Source organism: Papaver somniferum, chromosome 4 (assembly GCF_003573695.1).
Source record: "Papaver somniferum cultivar HN1 chromosome 4, ASM357369v1, whole genome shotgun sequence".
NCBI classification, from domain to species: domain Eukaryota; kingdom Viridiplantae; phylum Streptophyta; class Magnoliopsida; order Ranunculales; family Papaveraceae; genus Papaver; species Papaver somniferum.
In genome coordinates, this window is record NC_039361.1 from 50,017,741 (window position 1) to 50,036,341 (window position 18,601).

The 18,601-nt window shown below is 36.7% G+C and overlaps 2 protein-coding genes, 2 long non-coding RNA genes and 1 other non-coding gene across 6 annotated transcripts; 3 read left to right on the forward strand and 2 right to left on the reverse strand.

Moving 5' to 3' along the window:
• Positions 1-566: 566 nt before the first annotated feature.
• On the reverse strand, positions 567-3,453 carry LOC113275428 (F-box/LRR-repeat protein At3g58900-like). 2 transcript variants are annotated; one of them, XM_026524925.1, is made up of 3 exons: positions 3,312-3,453; positions 1,227-3,042; positions 567-1,113 (listed from the first exon to the last, which is right to left on the reverse strand). In XM_026524925.1, the coding sequence occupies exon 2, from the start codon at positions 2,952-2,954 to the stop codon at positions 1,833-1,835; it is 1,122 nt and encodes a 373-aa protein (XP_026380710.1). In that variant the 5' UTR covers positions 2,955-3,042; positions 3,312-3,453; the 3' UTR covers positions 567-1,113; positions 1,227-1,832. The 2 variants fall into 2 exon arrangements, with proteins under 2 accessions (XP_026380710.1, XP_026380709.1); XM_026524924.1 differs by having other exon boundaries at positions 1,227-3,222; positions 3,312-3,395.
• Positions 686-769, forward strand: TRNAL-CAA. The gene has a single exon. It is a non-coding gene; the product is annotated as a tRNA-Leu (tRNA).
• Positions 3,454-3,490: 37 nt separating the features above from the next.
• Positions 3,491-5,450, forward strand: LOC113275429. Its single transcript, XR_003323581.1, has 3 exons — positions 3,491-3,630; positions 3,750-3,983; positions 4,682-5,450. It is a non-coding gene; the product is annotated as an uncharacterized LOC113275429 (long non-coding RNA).
• A 1,582-nt stretch (positions 5,451-7,032) lies between these two features.
• LOC113275430 lies at positions 7,033-8,786 on the forward strand. The gene is made up of 3 exons (XR_003323582.1): positions 7,033-7,194; positions 7,314-7,547; positions 8,246-8,786. It is a non-coding gene; the product is annotated as an uncharacterized LOC113275430 (long non-coding RNA).
• A 1,393-nt stretch (positions 8,787-10,179) lies between these two features.
• LOC113275431 (cyclin-dependent kinase D-1-like) lies at positions 10,180-14,229 on the reverse strand. The gene is made up of 6 exons (XM_026524926.1): positions 13,930-14,229; positions 13,414-13,821; positions 12,898-13,023; positions 11,332-11,567; positions 10,950-11,234; positions 10,180-10,691 (listed from the first exon to the last, which is right to left on the reverse strand). Exons 1-6 carry the CDS (start codon positions 14,038-14,040, stop codon positions 10,646-10,648), a joined length of 1,212 nt encoding a protein of 403 aa, XP_026380711.1. The 5' UTR covers positions 14,041-14,229; the 3' UTR covers positions 10,180-10,645.
• Between the last annotated feature and the right edge of the window lie 4,372 nt (positions 14,230-18,601).

An 18,601-nucleotide genomic window follows, 5' to 3' on the forward strand; every position in this document is an offset into this window, starting at 1 on the left:
GAATTACGTCTGGGTTCCCCAATCCAACCGTAAATATGTTTTGCATGGGTATTTATTACCCGTTTTACGTCTAGGTTAGATTTTTGGATTTCCAACCGTAATCTAAAACGTCTCGGTTAGATTTTCTTCAAAAACCCAGACGTAGATAATTACGTCCAAAAAAAAAAAAGCCACGAACCTAGACTTACACAATTACGTCTGAAAAATCAATTCACAAAACCTAGACGTAATCCAATATGAGCAAAACTCTCAAAAGATACAGGAACAATTACGTCTAGGTTAGCATATAAGATAAACCTAGACGTAAATTCAATTCTAATGTTGGAACTAAGGGAACCCGAACGTAAACCAACATGCAAACTATTTATACGATTGGAATTTATCCAACCTGGACGTAAGTTCTTCATAAACAAAAATTACGGTTGGCGAACCTAGACGTAGCACTAACAGTGGAGAAGAGGAAGAGAAGAAAGATGGAGGAAGGAAGAGGAGCAGTTTTTTTTCTAGGATTAGATTAGAAAAGATTAGGTTTTTGTGTTTTTATTTAGTTTATTCTAGACATTATGTACCTAAATGAAAGATATCTCATTACCATTTTTTAGATACTAAGATTCAGGTGAAGCCCCTCTAAAAGAGTGTGACGCCCCAATAATAGTGTTGTCCTAAAGCATCAACAAGACAACAAGTCAGTTTGGCCGAGTGGTCTAAGGCGCCAGACTCAAGTTCTGGTCCTCTAACGAGGGCGTGGGTTCAAATCCCACAGCTGACAGATTTTTTTATTTTTATTTTCCTTTCAGCCATAAAATTTTCGGACTTTCAGTCCTTGTATGTTGAACAAGCCTTCTGTAGACTGGAGTGCCTCTGGTTTCAGGTAGCATACTTCCCTGTGCTTCTCAAAAGATGTGTTCAGCTCGTTGTGTGAACTTGAATGCAACTCTATTTGTAGTGGGCAGGTTCCAGCTTTGAGTTGTCATGAGAATTTGTGCATATTTACTTTTGAAGTCAATTATTTTATGCATATTCAAGGCTTTGTATAATGTGTGGGCTGGAAGAGGAGCGCGCAGCACATCACTGCGACTTCGCTTTCAAAGCATGGAGCTACTTCACATCAGTCTGCAAGTTAAATTGGGTCTCGTCAGGTAATATAGGAATCAGTTGGAAACTTGGAGGACTCAATTTACTCATGCAGTGTCAAAGCTTGGACAATTCAGCACACACACACTTACATGTGCTATTACCCTCCCTCAAGGTCGCCTTGAAGGTACAATGATCTTGTTCCCTCTACGGCACACACAACCGCCCAAAGAAATAAAAAATATTTTTGACAGACCATGATGAGAGAGCAAATAAAAAGTTGTTGCAGATCAGAAGTAGTTGTTAGACACCATACATGACTGTAAGAGGAAGGCAGTGAGCTAAGTAGAACCGAGTTGGAGACGAACCTTATGTTGCAGAAGTTTAAACTTGTAGCTGAAATATGGCTGCAGCAGGAGATGCAGTAGTACTAGGCAGAACAAAAATTAAACCTGAGGCAATCCTTGCAAAATTAACAAGCAGTGAAATCTAGAAAGCAAAATGCTGAGATCATTTAATCAAACAAGCAGTGGTTCTATGGTGCTGTAACCAGCACTGAGGCAATCCTTGCAAATCAATGAAACTGCAAGAATGGTGGCAGCTGTTAGTTACATTATCATCAGTCAAATAACATGAAAATATCAGAAAAAGGAATAACAGAAAAGGATAAACCATCATCTTATTTACTAAAACAAACTAATCTCTACTTCACTGAAACTATGTTCTGGAATGCTCTATCTAACTTCAAAACAGCATCATTACTGGGAGAATTCAACAAGGCAAACACTTGAGGCTCTTGGAACATTACGTATCTCTTCCATAAATTCTTGTCGCCTTTCCAGACCTTCTAAGTCATAACAAATGCTCATTTTCTCGAGAGCTATGGCATTCTTCAGAATTAGTTTCATCCATCTCAGCTCCCTTGGATGTCCATCATGGTCCTCGACCTCGAAGCTAACTGATTTCAGGTGCGGAAATGAAGTATGAAACCCCTCAACGTCGCCATCGGTATAGTCTTCATCCACGAAAAGGCAAAATACAAGATTCTCCAGATAAGGTGATACTTTGAGCAATTCAATAACTGTTCCATCACTCGTTACGTGATATAGTTCCAACCGATTCAATTTATGAAATGTAGGCAGCTTGTTTAACAAATCTTCTGATACAAAGAGATGATGAACAGGTGGCGCAATTACCGAGAGACACTTGACATGTGAAAATGCTCCAAGTAACTTACTTACAGCAGCATTTTGATTTACCTTTTGCTCCATGGTTTCATCTCCGGTAAGAGAAAATAGAAAATGTGCTTCCACTGGAGCTACAAAGTTGGACAAAACATAGTCCTTTGCAACAGCAGTCGTGTATTTGAGAGACAAAAGACCATGTGCATGAATGTTGAGAATGCAGTCTTCCATTTCAGCTGCATGTCTTTTACTATTATCAATTACCAAAGTTTTCAGCAAAGGAGCAGAAATACAAAATTCCCTCATTGCAAAAGTGCATTCCCATATGTTTAATTCTTCAAGCACATGGCAACCCGCAAAGAGTTGCTCACACTTACCAGTAAAGGTGATCTCATTCAATGTTAGAATCTTGAGTTTTGGCAAGGAGATATATTTAGGAAATCCTACACGGGGAGTTACCTTTGTTTCTTTCAAATGTAACGAAATAAGTGACTTGGAAGTAAAAAGAGATGCAGGAATAATAGAGAATGATTTTGAGTCTAAATGAAGTTTCATCTCTTCAACATTACATTTTAGTAGAAACGAGATAGAAGATGTTACCCGAGATGGTTTCATGTATAATCTACACTTGAAAGTGAATTTCTTTATATTCGCTTCCTGGTTACGATCACGCAAAATCTTTTCCACGGATATCATAAACTTCTTGACCTTTGAAGCATTGCGTAATCCACAAATCGTATTCTCAAAATCCAGGACCGGGACACGATTCCAAATGTAATTCCACCTTTTTGATAAAATGGAAGTACAAAAAGCAACTTTAGTTGAATGATCAGAGAGGATGTAATGTAGTATCGGATCTGCTAACTCGCTGATTTGGTCTCTTTCCCCCATTGTATATACAATTTGAATACAAATTGCTGACCTCACATTAAAAATTAGGCCAAAAGCTTGAATTCTAGAGCTTCTGGCCCGAGTAAATAGAAATCGAGGGTCAACAGTCTATTATTACAAATTTTTCGTGCACATAAAACACAAGGTGTGAAGATTACTCACCTAATATTTGTTATCTCATTGCCCCGCCTCCACCGTCATCAAATCTCAAAGCTCCGACAGCCCTAATTCTCTTCTATTTTTTTCCTGATTCTCTGAAAAACATGATAAAAACAATAGTATGACAAAAAACACAAGGTGTGAAGATTACTCACCTAATATTTGTTATCTCATTGCCCCGCCTCCACCGTCATCAAATATCAAAGCTCCGACAGCCCTAATTCTCTTCTCTTCTTTCCTGATTCTCTGAAAAACATGGTAAAAACAATACTATGACAAACAAAGAGAAAGCAGAAGGTTAGCTATTTTTTATCGATCTCAGGTAAGAACAATATTATGTTCTTAGGTTTACTATTTTGGTTTGGGTTGCCAGTTCATCTTTATGGATTTTTTTTTAGGTTTGTGATTTGGTTGCTTAATTATTGGATTTTTTGGTTTTAGGTTAAATCTCTGCAACTAGGGGAGGAGGAAGGTTGCTTAATAGTTCAACTTTTTATTCTGAGTTAGTAGGGAACGACTACCAGGACCTAAAGACAGAAGGAGGGCAAGAAGACGTCATGTTGATAAAACTATCCGAGAAAAGAAAAGAAAAGAAAAGAAAAAAAAGTGGAGATGAAGTCCGGGTTGCAAGTATTGTATTGAAAACAAAGATGGTTGTTTGCAAATAACTTACAGGTATGTAACATCTATTGCTAATATAGTGTTTCTATAGTTATGATAAATGACCATGGTTGTTTTTGCGATGATTTGTTGGCAGATGTAACTATGTAAATTCAATTTTGCTTTAGCTGTGGAATCTAATGGCATCGAATGAGACTGATACTGTGAGAGATTGAGAGAAACATTATAGTTAAATGGATTAGTTTAGTCCATCTCATACTTATAAATATAACCCTGGAGCTTTTAATAGTACAAGATGTAGACAGAGAACACCATATCAATTATATTGTTAATTGGGATTTTTTGTTATTATTTGGGATGCATATTAACTTTTGCTATCATTATTTGGGGCATAGGACGCATATTAACTTTCGCAACCGATATCTGGAGCATAGGATGAATATTTGTTTATTTTGTGCTTTCTTTTTAACTACCTTGATTAAAGAAGTGTTCATGCTCACATTTTTTAGTTTTGATTCCTTTGAACTGCTCCTCTTTTGCAACTTTGTAGTTGTAGGTCAAGTAAAATTTGGTACTAACCTAATAAAGCAGATATTGGATGTCGTTAGCATCTTTGTAGTACAAAGTAGTGGAGCAAACTGATATTTTTGTAGTTGTTGAAGGCTTAATTTGATTTAGATCTTGATACTATTGGTGAATAAGGTTGTACCTTAAATTTTTCCCTGACTTGCTATTTGGAATGTGAGCTGCAGAAAGTGTGCGAGTGCGAACTTTGACATGATGTTCGTCATGTTTTGCTTGCTTGCAGATGATCATCAGAGGACACCAACTTTGTAAGCAACACATATAAAAACCTTTAAAATTATTAATGATTATGAGGTACCTGGACTTGGTAAGCACTCTCTGCACACATCAAACCATTTCCGCTCTTATATATGTACATTTTCATTAATGAAAAGGTGCTCTGCTTTGTCTCATTTTAAAGTTCTGTAGTTTGGTATGGATTACTGTATATCTGGGAATAATTGGAATGTTATGTAGCTCATGGTTCGTGCTATTAAAAAGAAAAAAAATTAAGCGTTAAAAGAAAAAAAAAACGTGGCATATAGGTTCGCATTGCTGCCTAATTTTCATAAGTATGGAATTTTTCTGTCTGCAAATGTTAGAGGTAGTATGGGTACGTATTCATATGCTTATATTAAACAAACGACTACAATGTTAGCACCATATTTTCTTATTATAGTAGTGATTAGTCAGTTTGGTAATACCAAATAAACATGAATTTTGATAAATTGGAACAGGAAATCTACTCATAATTTTAAATCAGTCTTTTATGGCAGGTGTTTTAAAAATTTATGTAATGTACATAACTCCCTATACCAGCACGTTCCGTCTTAGCTCAACTGGTAGAGCGCGTGGCATTCTGCCTTGAGTTATGGGTTCGATTCCCATAGATGGAAATCAACATGAAAGGCTAATCAGCTGCATCAGTTTTACAATATTAGGTTGTCCTTCCAATACGTTTGCATGGTAAAGTATGTAGCACAACTGTAATGCTAACATGAAGGTAGCTGATTTCCGGAGACTGTGACACTGTGTAGAGGGGTACACACCTGTAGGAGTATATTATATTAATTATAACAAATGTGCGGCTATAAGTTTGTAAACTATTAACTACCAATTCTTTCCTTTCTGAATCTTCACAATTATCTTCACAATTCAATAGTCATAGTTATAAATTTCATTGTTCCAATGCAGTTGTTGGCTATTAGATGTACGTACTGAAGACAGATCTTAAACTTTTATGGTTGCTTCAATGAAGAACATGAATTAAGATTCCTCTTAGAATTACATTCTTTCATCCAAATGTAAGTTGGATATCCATAATGTTAATACATATCTTTTGTTTTCACTTTAATCTAAGGCATTCGAAGTTTAATGCAATGAAGTTTTGATTATTATTGTACTTTGGTTTGTTTGTGTTGGGCACCATATATGTTGCAGGTCTGTCGCGAAACTTCGGTAGTCTTCTGCTGTGCACAATTACACACACACATATATAACCAAAGACTGATTATTGACATTTAATCATTGTAAGCTAAAAAAAAATTGTCCCTGAAAGGGAAAATTTTTCTTACCACATATCAGGACTCGAAAGAGCAAAAATTGTGCAGAAGTATAAATAACACCTACTACTGCCACTAACCCTAACTGCTCAGGTGTATGCCGACATTAAAGTTGGCAGTAGTTGCCAAGAAAAGTTGATTTAGCAGCCACAACGTGTTAGTACAAGGATGCGAGACGTATACTATATATGCAAAGACATTTGGGTGGATGTTATGTGGATAGTGACACACCCATCTTAGTTCAATGATGCATCGGGGAAGTTCAGGAAATGAACTTGGAATAAATGTTTTCGTTAGAACTTATAAAATCAAAGAACTCATTTTACGGATACTTGCAGTAAGACATCCAATTTAGGCACATGGTTTTGAAGGACATGGTGGGGAAACACATTCCTGCAAGGGACAAATCAATGTTTTGAGATTAATATCATGCCAATTCCAATTGGGAAGTATGGTTTCAGCTGCAGACGTTCTTGAAGGGCTGAAGCCTTCCTACTGAGGCAGCTCATTATGGTGTTTTAGAATTTTTGCGATGATGATAAGTGTTGGCAGGGTCATTTCAATTAATTCTGTTAGATATCGTCCTGTGGAAATAAAAAAAATTGTCACAAGCAAAAATATTATGTTTGATACGATAAAAAATGTAAAAGTTTATAAAGTATCAAACATTCTGCGACCTCTACATTTTCGCAGATACAACCATTTGATCTGCAAGTAGACACTCTGGGAGAGACCCGTCTCTTCATTTTTCAGCACCAATTACACCACAACTAACTTAGCCCCGAGCAACGCACGGGTAAGACACTAGTTGTATATATAATTTGAGTATAAATTGCTGGTTTCACATTAAAAGTTAGGCCAAAAGCTTGAATTCTAGAGCTTCTGAACCCGAGCCAAAAGAAATCGAGGGTCAACAGTCTATTATTACAAATTTTTCGTGCACATAAAACACAAGGTGTGAAGATTACTCACCTAATATTTGTTATCTCATTGCCCCGCCTCCACCGTCATCAAATATCAAAGCTCCGACAGCCCTAATTCTCTTCTCTTCTTTCCTGATTCTCTGAAAAACATGGTAAAAACAATACTATGACAAACAAAGAGAAAGCAGAAGGTTAGCTATTTTTTATCGATCTCAGGTAAGAACAATATTATGTTCTTAGGTTTACTATTTTGGTTTGGGTTGCCAGTTCATCTTTATGGATTTTTTTTTAGGTTTGTGATTTGGTTGCTTAATTATTGGATTTTTTGGTTTTAGGTTAAATCTCTGCAACTAGGGGAGGAGGAAGGTTGCTTAATAGTTCAACTTTTTATTCTGAGTTAGTAGGGAACGACTACCAGGACCTAAAGACAGAAGGAGGGCAAGAAGACGTCATGTTGATAAAACTATCCGAGAAAAGAAAAGAAAAGAAAAGAAAAAAAAGTGGAGATGAAGTCCGGGTTGCAAGTATTGTATTGAAAACAAAGATGGTTGTTTGCAAATAACTTACAGGTATGTAACATCTATTGCTAATATAGTGTTTCTATAGTTATGATAAATGACCATGGTTGTTTTTGCGATGATTTGTTGGCAGATGTAACTATGTAAATTCAATTTTGCTTTAGCTGTGGAATCTAATGGCATCGAATGAGACTGATACTGTGAGAGATTGAGAGAAACATTATAGTTAAATGGATTAGTTTAGTCCATCTCATACTTATAAATATAACCCTGGAGCTTTTAATAGTACAAGATGTAGACAGAGAACACCATATCAATTATATTGTTAATTGGGATTTTTTGTTATTATTTGGGATGCATATTAACTTTTGCTATCATTATTTGGGGCATAGGACGCATATTAACTTTCGCAACCGATATCTGGAGCATAGGATGAATATTTGTTTATTTTGTGCTTTCTTTTTAACTACCTTGATTAAAGAAGTGTTCATGCTCACATTTTTTAGTTTTGATTCCTTTGAACTGCTCCTCTTTTGCAACTTTGTAGTTGTAGGTCAAGTAAAATTTGGTACTAACCTAATAAAGCAGATATTGGATGTCGTTAGCATCTTTGTAGTACAAAGTAGTGGAGCAAACTGATATTTTTGTAGTTGTTGAAGGCTTAATTTGATTTAGATCTTGATACTATTGGTGAATAAGGTTGTACCTTAAATTTTTCCCTGACTTGCTATTTGGAATGTGAGCTGCAGAAAGTGTGCGAGTGCGAACTTTGACATGATGTTCGTCATGTTTTGCTTGCTTGCAGATGATCATCAGAGGACACCAACTTTGTAAGCAACACATATAAAAACCTTTAAAATTATTAATGATTATGAGGTACCTGGACTTGGTAAGCACTCTCTGCACACATCAAACCATTTCCGCTCTTATATATGTACATTTTCATTAATGAAAAGGTGCTCTGCTTTGTCTCATTTTAAAGTTCTGTAGTTTGGTATGGATTACTGTATATCTGGGAATAATTGGAATGTTATGTAGCTCATTTTAAAGTTCAATAGTCATAGTTATAAATTTCACTGTTCCAATGCAGTTGTTGGCTATTAGATATACGTACTGAAGACAGATCTTAAACTTTTATGGTTGCTTCAATGAAGAACATGAATTAAGATTCCTCTTAGAATTACATTCTTTCATCCAAAAGTAAGTTGGATAGCCATAATGTTAATACATATCTTTTGTTTTCACTTTAATCTAAAGCATTCGAAGTTTAATGCAATGAAGTTTTGATTATTATTATACTTTGCTTTGTTTGTGTTGGGCACCATATCTGTTGCAGGTCTGTCGCGAAACTTCGGTAGTCTTCTGTTGTGCACAATTACACACACACATATATAACCAAAGACTGATTATTGACATTTAATCATTTTAAGCTATTTTTTTTGTCCCTGAAAGGGAAATTTTTTCTTACCACATATCAGGACTCGAAAGAGCAAAAATTGTGCAGAAGTATAAATAACACCTGCTACTGCCACTAATCCTAACTGCTCAGGTGTATGCCGACATTAAAGTTGGCAGTAGTTGCCAAGGAAAGTTGATTTAGCAGCCACAACGTGTTAGTACAAGGATGCGAGACGTATACTATATATACAAAGACATTTGGGTGGATGTTATGTGGATAGTGACACACCCATCTTAGTTCAATGATGCATCCGGGAAGTTCAGGAAATGAACTTGGAATAAATGTTTTCGTTAGAACTTATAAAATCAAAGAACTCATTTTACGGATACTTGCAGTAAGACATCCAATTTAGGCACATGGTTTTGAAGGACATGGTAGGGAAACACATTGCTGCAAGGGACAAATCAATGTTTTGAGATTAATATCATGCCAATTCCAATTGGGAAGTATGGTTTCAGCTGCAGACGTTCTTGAAGGGCTGAAGCCTTCCTACTGAGGCAGCTCATTATGGTGTTTTAGAATTTTTGCGATGATGATAAGTGTTGGCAGGGTCATTTTAATTAATTCTGTTAGATATCGTCCCGTGGAAAAAAAAATTGTCACAAGCAAAAATATTCTGTTTGATACGATAAAAAATGTAAAAGTTTATAAAGTATCAAACATTCTGCGACCTCTACATTTTCGCAGATACAACCATCTGATCTGCAAATAGACACTCTGGGAGAGACCGTGTCTTCATTTTTCAGCACCAATTACACCACAACTAACTTAGCCCCGTGCAACACACGGGTAAGACAATAGTCATATATGATTTTCTCAAGTGAAGGGTTACAGAAGTTTTTCTTGTTTTTTTGTTCTGAAGAAATCCAGGGTTTCAATGAGAATAAAGAGCTGTTGCCTGACCATATTTATCGTTAAACTTTCTATTATTATTGGGGATTTTTTCGCAGATTTTTACGGGCGTTGAGTACGTGGGCATGAACTGAGGAGAAAATGAGTCGTGGTTTTTTGAATTTTAAACTGAATACTGGACTGAACCGGCAAAGTAACTCAGTTTTGCTGAACTAGATCGGTTAAGAAAAGAGATGTAGAAAACTCTACTGAAAATGAGAACAAAAAAAAAAACAAATGAAGATGGAAAAGACAGCTGAATTCCTCTGCAACAGCCAGAGGAATATTCACGGCCATATACAACTTCATGAGACCGCAGGAAGATATGCATCATAATAAACCAACTCTTCATTAGTAAAAATCCGTGCAGAGGAAAAAAATGCTCATATAATTATGTTGTACAGCCGAAGCTAATCTTAGCAGATTCTGTTTCAGAGATCCCGGATTCTACAAGAAACAAAACTGGATTTCGTTTCGTTATCAAACAACCAAAACAAAAAACCACACCCAACTGAAAACCAACGATTCCCCCCAATTGAATTGACTCAGTTTCAAGTCTTCTTATTATTTAGCAGGCTATAGTATACAGATTTCTCTGGGGTAACAAAGAAAAATGAACAAAAAGAATGTTATTTTTGCGACCTCCCTGAAGTCATTCTCTGCTCCAGGGTGCATGCATCATTGTTTTCTGTTGGTGCCCCAGAGAACTAGTAAAATCATTGCGTAAATCATAGATGAGTAGCCAGGGTTAAGCATCATGGCTTTAAGAACTGAATTTAGGCTGTTACTATTTCTTGGGTTAGAAATCAAGATCCAACTTTCTCTTCAGATGTGATCTATCAGCACTGCACAGAATAGAACAAAACCAGTATCAATTTTGGAAACTCACACGTCAAACAGATTTTTGTAGGATTCTGAGACAGAACCTAATGAATCAGTTCTTGCTTGCTCGACAATCGCATCAATATATTATATGAGTGGAACAATGATTGAATTCTTTATGCACTAGAATGGTTTATATTGGCAGTTATGAAGATCCTTAGCTGGGTGCAATTCTCAAGTCAACAAGTGGTTTGATTAGATAACATGTATCAAATGCTTACCTGTTAAGTGTAGGTCTGGGTGGAGGTCTCGATCCAAACGCAGAAAAGTCTACTGACATAGGTATAGTCTCACTCTTTCCTGTGTTCCCACCAGTTGTTTGTCTGTCATGTACATGATCATCAACCATACTAAGTCCGTCACGTTGAGCCTTTAATCTTTTTCTTGCTGGAGACATAACAGTAGGAGCTTCCTTTGGTTGATTGCCATCTGAAAGTTTGTCTCCTTTAGGGGGAGGTCGGGGAAGCTGAGCTGGTTTTGTCGGTGCAGGTACAGACGAAAAATACCTAATGATTAAGTAAAAAAATAAATACGTACATCCAGAGTAAAAGAAAACATAAACATTTGTTATTAATCATCAATATCATTTCGAATGTATTGTACCTGTGTTCCAATGCCTGCTCTGCAGTAATTCTTACATTTGGATCGTAGGTGAACATTTTTGACAATAGATCTAAACAATCATCACTAGCCATTGGGAACAATGAGCGAAGTGGAGGTGCGGGAACAAATTGATACTCCACATAATCAGGAAGATAAAGCATGTCAGGCCACTGGGCTGTCTTTGGAGTTCCAAAAGCTGCAAATATCTTTCCTAGTTGATCTATATCACTAGAACCCTGTAACAAAAAATCAAAAGTTAGCAAATCATTCTACCGTTGAAGAGGATACAAATTCTGAAAGTAGCTATTGCTGATGAGCATGTGAGCTTTTAAAATGTACTGTTTAAGTATCTCATAGGCTTTAGTATCATAACGAGACATATCGGTGGCATGCGAAAACCATAAAATCACCTCATGACGAGGGAAACATGGCCAAAAAGCTCTACTAATATCTGCACAATACTGAAGGGTGTTTGTGCAGCCGATGATAAGATTTAAGATTGCTTCTAGGTGTTGATTCTGAAGCAACTCTGAAGGGACGATTGAGCATCTGCTATGGTATTGTAATTTTAGTGAGGTGATCTGGTTGGGTGATATATTCTCCTTTATTAATCCAAGATCTTATGATGATGTTTTGGAGCTTGCTAAGCATAAAAGTAAAGCTGTTAAGGAGATATGGTTAGTGTCAGCCTCAATTACTTTAATTGAACTATGGTTCATAAGGAACAAAATTGGTTTTGAAAAAGCAGCACCTAATATGGATGCTATTAAGGGGAGATTTTTGGCTTTTAGAAAGGAGTGTGATATTAGAATGAAGGAGGGGATGTGTAATAGGCTATGTCAGGTGGTTTGGAGATAGCAACTAATTATCTTGCAGAGATAATGGATGTTATTTGTGCAGCTGAATGGGCTATGAAGATGCAAGAAAGATGCGGGACAAAAGCTGCTTTCTTGTCAGGAAAACTACCTAGGTTTGTGAAATCTAGATGGAACAGAATCAGGGCTGTATTCGCAAGGATTGGGCTTGAGCATGGATCCCCTGAAGTTAATTTTTCTCTGAATAAGTTAGCAAACCAAGGAGCTCGCCTAAACAGAGGGGAGGTACTAGAATACCCAAACCTACATTTCTGACAAGTTTGGAGTCGGTCAATCAATTGTATTATAGAGTTTGTTGACTTTTTTATAGATTCTCGGTAATAAAGGGGGCCTTTCTTTCAGTTGTTTTTACTAGGCTGCCTAATTGTGGGTAGTTGGTGTTGTAATCTTGGGCTGTTACTTCAGTTTTAATGAAAAAAAATTATTGGCCGAGCAAAAAATGGGCAACGTGGCCAATTTATTTTTAAACAATATGAAGACAATTTATATGGGAAAGAAAGGAGAGTGTCATGCAAGACGACGATGATTCGAGATTGTGTTATGAGGCATAGATTGCTACTAAAGACAAGGAGTTATAACACACAGATGCAGTACCAGATATAAATGGGGTGCAACTAAGATGAATAACATAATGTATCTGATATTCAAACGAACGAAGAAAAAGTAACAGCCAAGAGGAATCTAGCTTCACCTGTAGAAAAGGTCGTCGAAGGAGAAGCTCAGCAAAGATGCAAGCAGCAGCCCATACATCCACAGCCGACCCATATTGCTTTGTACCAAACAACAGTTCAGGTGCTCTGTACCATCGAGCAAAGACCTAAAACCATAAGGAACCGATCAGTTACTATCATCATCTTCTTCTTTTCTTGCTTGCTAAGTCAGTATCATCAATCCAAAATACTTATTTGTTTGCTTCCTAGAAACTACACACTGGAAGGGGGGAACTTCATTATACCAATCAAAATAAAAAAGAACCGCACACAATGAGGCTTTTTTTTTTTCTTGTAATCACACACAATGAGACTAACCAAAGTATTGACAGTTAAAAAATACGCCCTTAAACAATACAATCAACAAACTGATAATGCAATGTAATCATCAATATACAAGTCATGCAGTTAGGCACCCAAAAGTGAAAACCATAAAACATAACAATACAAGTTATTTCCAAATCCCAGACTTGAAAAATCAATAACAATGTTATTACCTGATGAGTGAATTTGCGACCAGGGCTCCCAAATAACCGTGCTAAACCAAAATCAGCAAGCTTCAACTGCCCATCAGATCCAATCAATAAATTATTAGGCTTCATATCTCTATGCAAAACCCATTTCTTATGACAAAACGCAAGCCCTTTCAATGTCATCTGTATAAACGATTTGACATCACCAGGAGAAAGAACTATATTTCTATCACGAATAACAGCTTCAAGATCACTCTCCATAAACTCAAACACAAGATGTAAATTATCCTTATGAGGAAATGCATCAATCAATTCAATTATATTCGGGTCATTTAACTCTTTCAACAGTTTAATTTCCCTTAACGCTGTAAAATTCACCCCTTCTTTTTGTGCTCCTAATCGAATTTTCTTTATAGCAACTACTTGCCCTGTCTAAACAATCAAAAACAAAAGAAGTTAGGTTAAACCCTAAAAGTGAAAAAAAAAAAAAAACAAACTAAAATTAGATATCGGCAAGTTGATTTCCGGAGTTTTACTTACTTTGGAATCGATAGCTTTGTTGACAACTCCATATGTACCTTCACCAAGCTGGACCCCTTTGATGTATCGATCTGCAGGTCTTTTTGATAATAACTGATCGACTTCAGACATTCTGTGAGAAATTATGGTGAGAATTTGATAAAATTAAGAGGGAGGGTTTCAATTCTGAAACCGTAGAGATGGATTCTGTGGCATGGCTTTCTTGGAGCTTCGGTGAATGGAGCTTCGGGCAAAAGAGGAGGGAAATTACTCACAGCAGCGGAGTAATGTTTACAGAGGAAATAAAGGTAGGGGACAATGCCGTTTAAAGAGATTCATAGGGGTTGTACTTGGTCATTTGTGCTGCCTTTTTTCCTGATAGACATGGCACCTTATTTGGCTCTCGGGCCAGAGATGTGAGAAAAGTTTGGCTCTCGGGCTATTAAACTCCTGGAGTCTTGTTGTTGCCTGCTTGGATGACCGGAAGAGAAACACATCGAGGGACGGAGCCAAGCTTTCAAGGTCAGGGGTGAAAAAAAACTAGATTTTGTGCCTGTGCTACGCACCGGACGGACCAGAACAACATCCACCATCATTTTCTCTTTTAACCATAATTTTGGTTTGGTGTGATGTGGCTTCATCTTGCCTCATCGTGCATTTTTGATTTGGTGTGTATTTGGGGTAGCTCGGCTTCGCTTCGCCTCGCCCCGCCGCGGTGCAATTTTGATTTTGTGTCGCGAGGCTTCACCTCGCCCCGTTACATGCATTTTTGATTTGGTGTAGTTTCTCGGCTTCGCTTCGTTTCACCTCGACCCGATGCAATTTCGATTTGGTGTTTGCATTTTTGCTTCGTTTCACCTTGCCCCGATGCAATTTCGATTTGGTGTTTGCATTTTTGATTTGGTGTCGTGCAGTTTCTCCTCGCCTCGTCGCTAAGGATCTTTGATTTGGTGCAGCTTCGCCTCGCCCCGATGTAATTTTGATTTTGTGTCATGCGGCTTCGCATTTTTGACTCTAATATGTTTTCCGGAACCATATCTATCCGTTTTCGTGTTTAGAAATCTACAATTTCTGAAAAAATTGTGAGAAACTAAAACTCCAAATATGAATCTACCCGATGAAATCAAGATTACCCTGAAACAACATTAAAAATTTATTGAAAGAATAACCCTGAAGTTCTAGGGGTTTGCATACAGCTGTGTAGCTTAACTCAACTCAGTCTGATTATCACACTTTGTCCCACATTCGACTTTTTTTTTTTTTTTTTTTTGAAGCTGGAATTTTCATTGATTAAATGTCAGAGATTACATGATTGGCATCCTCATTTAGCTGAAATAAGATGTCATCAGGGATGGACAGAATCCATACACTACTTAAGCAAGAAACTCTAGCTAATTTTGCTATTCTATCTGCAACCTTATTTTTTTCCTTTGGGACATAAATGCATTCCCAGGAAACATTATTCTTAAGAATTCTTTTAATGTCTAAGATTAAAAAACGAATTCTCCAATCTGCGGTGAAGTCTTCTTTGTTTATTGCATCAGCAACCAATTGAGAGTCCATTTCAAAAACTACCTTATCCAACCTCATATCTTCTGCCCATTGTATAGCTTCTCGTAATCCCTTGCACTCCACTTGCTCTGGACTCAGAGCTGATTCTAGGAAGATGCATTTGGAGCCCCTATGAGTACCTGCAAAATCACGTAAGATTAGACCAATCCCACCTGTTTTTAAAGAGTAATTAAAAGAACCATCTACATTAATTTTATGAATTCCTATAGGAGGAGGACTCCAATGCAGATTTAATCTATTTTGTTTAGGAATAAGAGGTATAGAGGTGTCATGTTTTGTCTTCAAGAGCTCTATTTCTTTTTTACTTCGATGAATGATTGTGTCTGGAGTTATCTTCCACCCTTTGAACACATTATCACACCGTGCGGACCATATACACCATGCAGTTATTGCTATTTTGCAAAGATGATCCTCTTGTATCTGATGTGAAAACAACACGTCAAACCAGTTGCATAACCACTCTACTAAGTTTGCATCAGCTTGAATATGGATTCCTAAGACTGCAAACCAGACTGCTTTAGAGAGATTGCAATGTAGAATGCAATGTGAAGAATTTTCCAGAGTTTGAGCGCAGAAAGGGCAACCATAATCACCGTTTTGAATCACATAAGTTAGTTTATCTCTGGTTTGTAGAATGTCTTTTAGACATTTCCAGATAAACTGAGCTATCCTTGGCAGAATAGGTAGCTTCCATAACTTCTTGAATATAGCTTTCATACTTTGTCCAATTGTGGGATTCACATTTTGCTCTTGAAACATCTTGTTATAAGCTGATTTAACTGAGAAGTTTCCATTTCTCTATAAAGTCCAGAACAATTTGTCTTGATACTGAGAATGAATTGTGATATTAAGAATTAATCTTGCAACTGGGGCTTCAAAAAGTGAGAAAATGAGAGAATAGTTCCAACCTCCTGAATTTGAAAAAAGTTGAAAAACATGAGTATAATTCTGATAATTGTTGACACCAGCTTTTGGAGTGGGTGGTGTTAATAACTCTGGGATCCATCTATAACTCCAGATTAAGACAGTTTGGCCATTGCCAATGTTCCAACAACTGTATTTTTGATGAAAGACAACTCTGAGCTGATGCTTTTCCATGACCAAGTAGAGTTAGAAGTCTCTTTTATATCAAAAACCTTTCCATCTGGGAAATACTTTGCTTTGAGAGAAAGAGCATACATTGATGTATTATCCGTGCATAATTTCCATGCAGATTTTGCAAGTAATGCTCTGTTGAATAACTTGAGATTTCTGAAACCAAGTCCTCCTTCTTCCTTTGGTGTACTTACATTATTCCAAGAAATAGGGGGCCTACCCTTGTTTGTCATTTTTTTCCTCCAGAATTTCTGCTGTGTAGAATTCATCTTATTGATAGTAACATCTGGTAATTTGAAACTGATCATGTGATAAACTGGAATAGAATTTGTGACATTTCTCACCATTACCGATCTGCCAGCTTCCGACATATTTATAGAACACCATCTAGTCATCCCATTCTCCATTTTTGTGATTAAACTTGAGAAAGGAATTTTTTTGTTTCTTCCCACAAAGAATGGCAGACCCAAGTATTTTTCCTCAGTAATGCTAAGCTCCCTAACTTGGAGAACTCCACTGACGAGTTGACAACAAGAAGTACTTGTATTTCTACTGAAGAAGACTGCAGATTTGTGGAAATTTATAAGTTGTCCAGAACAGGAACTGAATTCTTCAATAACTTGTATCAGTTTATTAGTTTGAGTTTGATTTGCCTTGCAAAATAAAAGACAATCATCTGCAAACAATAAATGGTTAATTTTTGGTGCAGATCTGGAGATTTTCATACCTGTAATTTGTCTCTTATTCTCATGATAAAATAACTGTCTTGAAAAGGCTTCCATTGCAAGGATGAAAAGAAAGGGAGAAAGGGGATCTCCTTACCTGATTCCTCTTTAAGGTTTGAAAGAAGAAGAAGGAGAGTCATTGATCATAATCTCCACAGATGTAGTGCTGATACATTGTAAGATGAGATGACAAAACTTCTCAGAAAAATCAAATTTCCTCATAACTTCAATTATAAATTCCCACTCCAGCCTATCAAAGGCCTTAGACATTTCCATTTTTAGAGCTAGATGTCATGTTCTTCCTCTTTTTTTCTTCATGGCATTCACTAATTCTTGAACTAAACAAATGTTCTCAGAAATCAGTCTACCAGGAACATAAGCAGGCTGCATAGGAGAAATGATTTTAACCATGTGTTTTCTAAGTCTAAGAGCAATGATCTTAGAGATTAGTTTATATGTTGTATTACACAGGGCTATAGGCCTGTAGTCTTCTGGTTTATGAGCTCCTTTTGTTTTTGGAATTAAGGAAATTCTTGTATTGTTGATCTTCTTGAGTAAATAGCCAGAAGTGAAGAAGGATTTGACCATTTTGCACACATCATTGCCCACAAGATGCCATTGGTTTTGATAGAATCCTTGTGGGAATCCGTCAGGCCCTGGAGATGTCCAAGGCTGCATAGACATTAAGGCTTTATGTATTTCCTTATCATCTGGGACTCTAGTAAGCTCTTCATTATCTTGAGTAGAAATACAGGAAGGAATGCACTGTAAGAAATGAGAAGAATCAGCTGGATGAGAAGTGGTTCCAATATTTTTGAAGTGTGAGACCAAAAGAGACTCAATAGATTTCCTATCTTGACACCAAGTGCCATCTGGTGCTTGTAAAGAATCTATTTTTTTTCTTATCCTTCTGAAATTAACTCTGATGTGGAAATATTTAGAATTCCTATCCATATCATTATAGAAGTGATCTCTGGATTTTTGCATATTTGAACTTGCTTGAATATCATTCAGGATATCAATTTCTTTTTCCAGCTGTATTCTTCTTCTGTGTTATTACCATGAGTATCTTGAGCCTGGAGTTGTAAGAGATTATCTTGAAGCTGGGTGATTCTAGATTGGATATGACCAAAAGTGGACTTACTCCATTTGGAAAGAAGATGTCTAGTATTAGAGAGCATATCAGATAATAGATAGGCTGCTGAACCTGAAAGATTAGATTTCCAAGCACTCATAATTTCATTTTTACATGCATCATTATTCAACCAATGTTGGAAAAACTTCCAGTTTTACCTGAGATA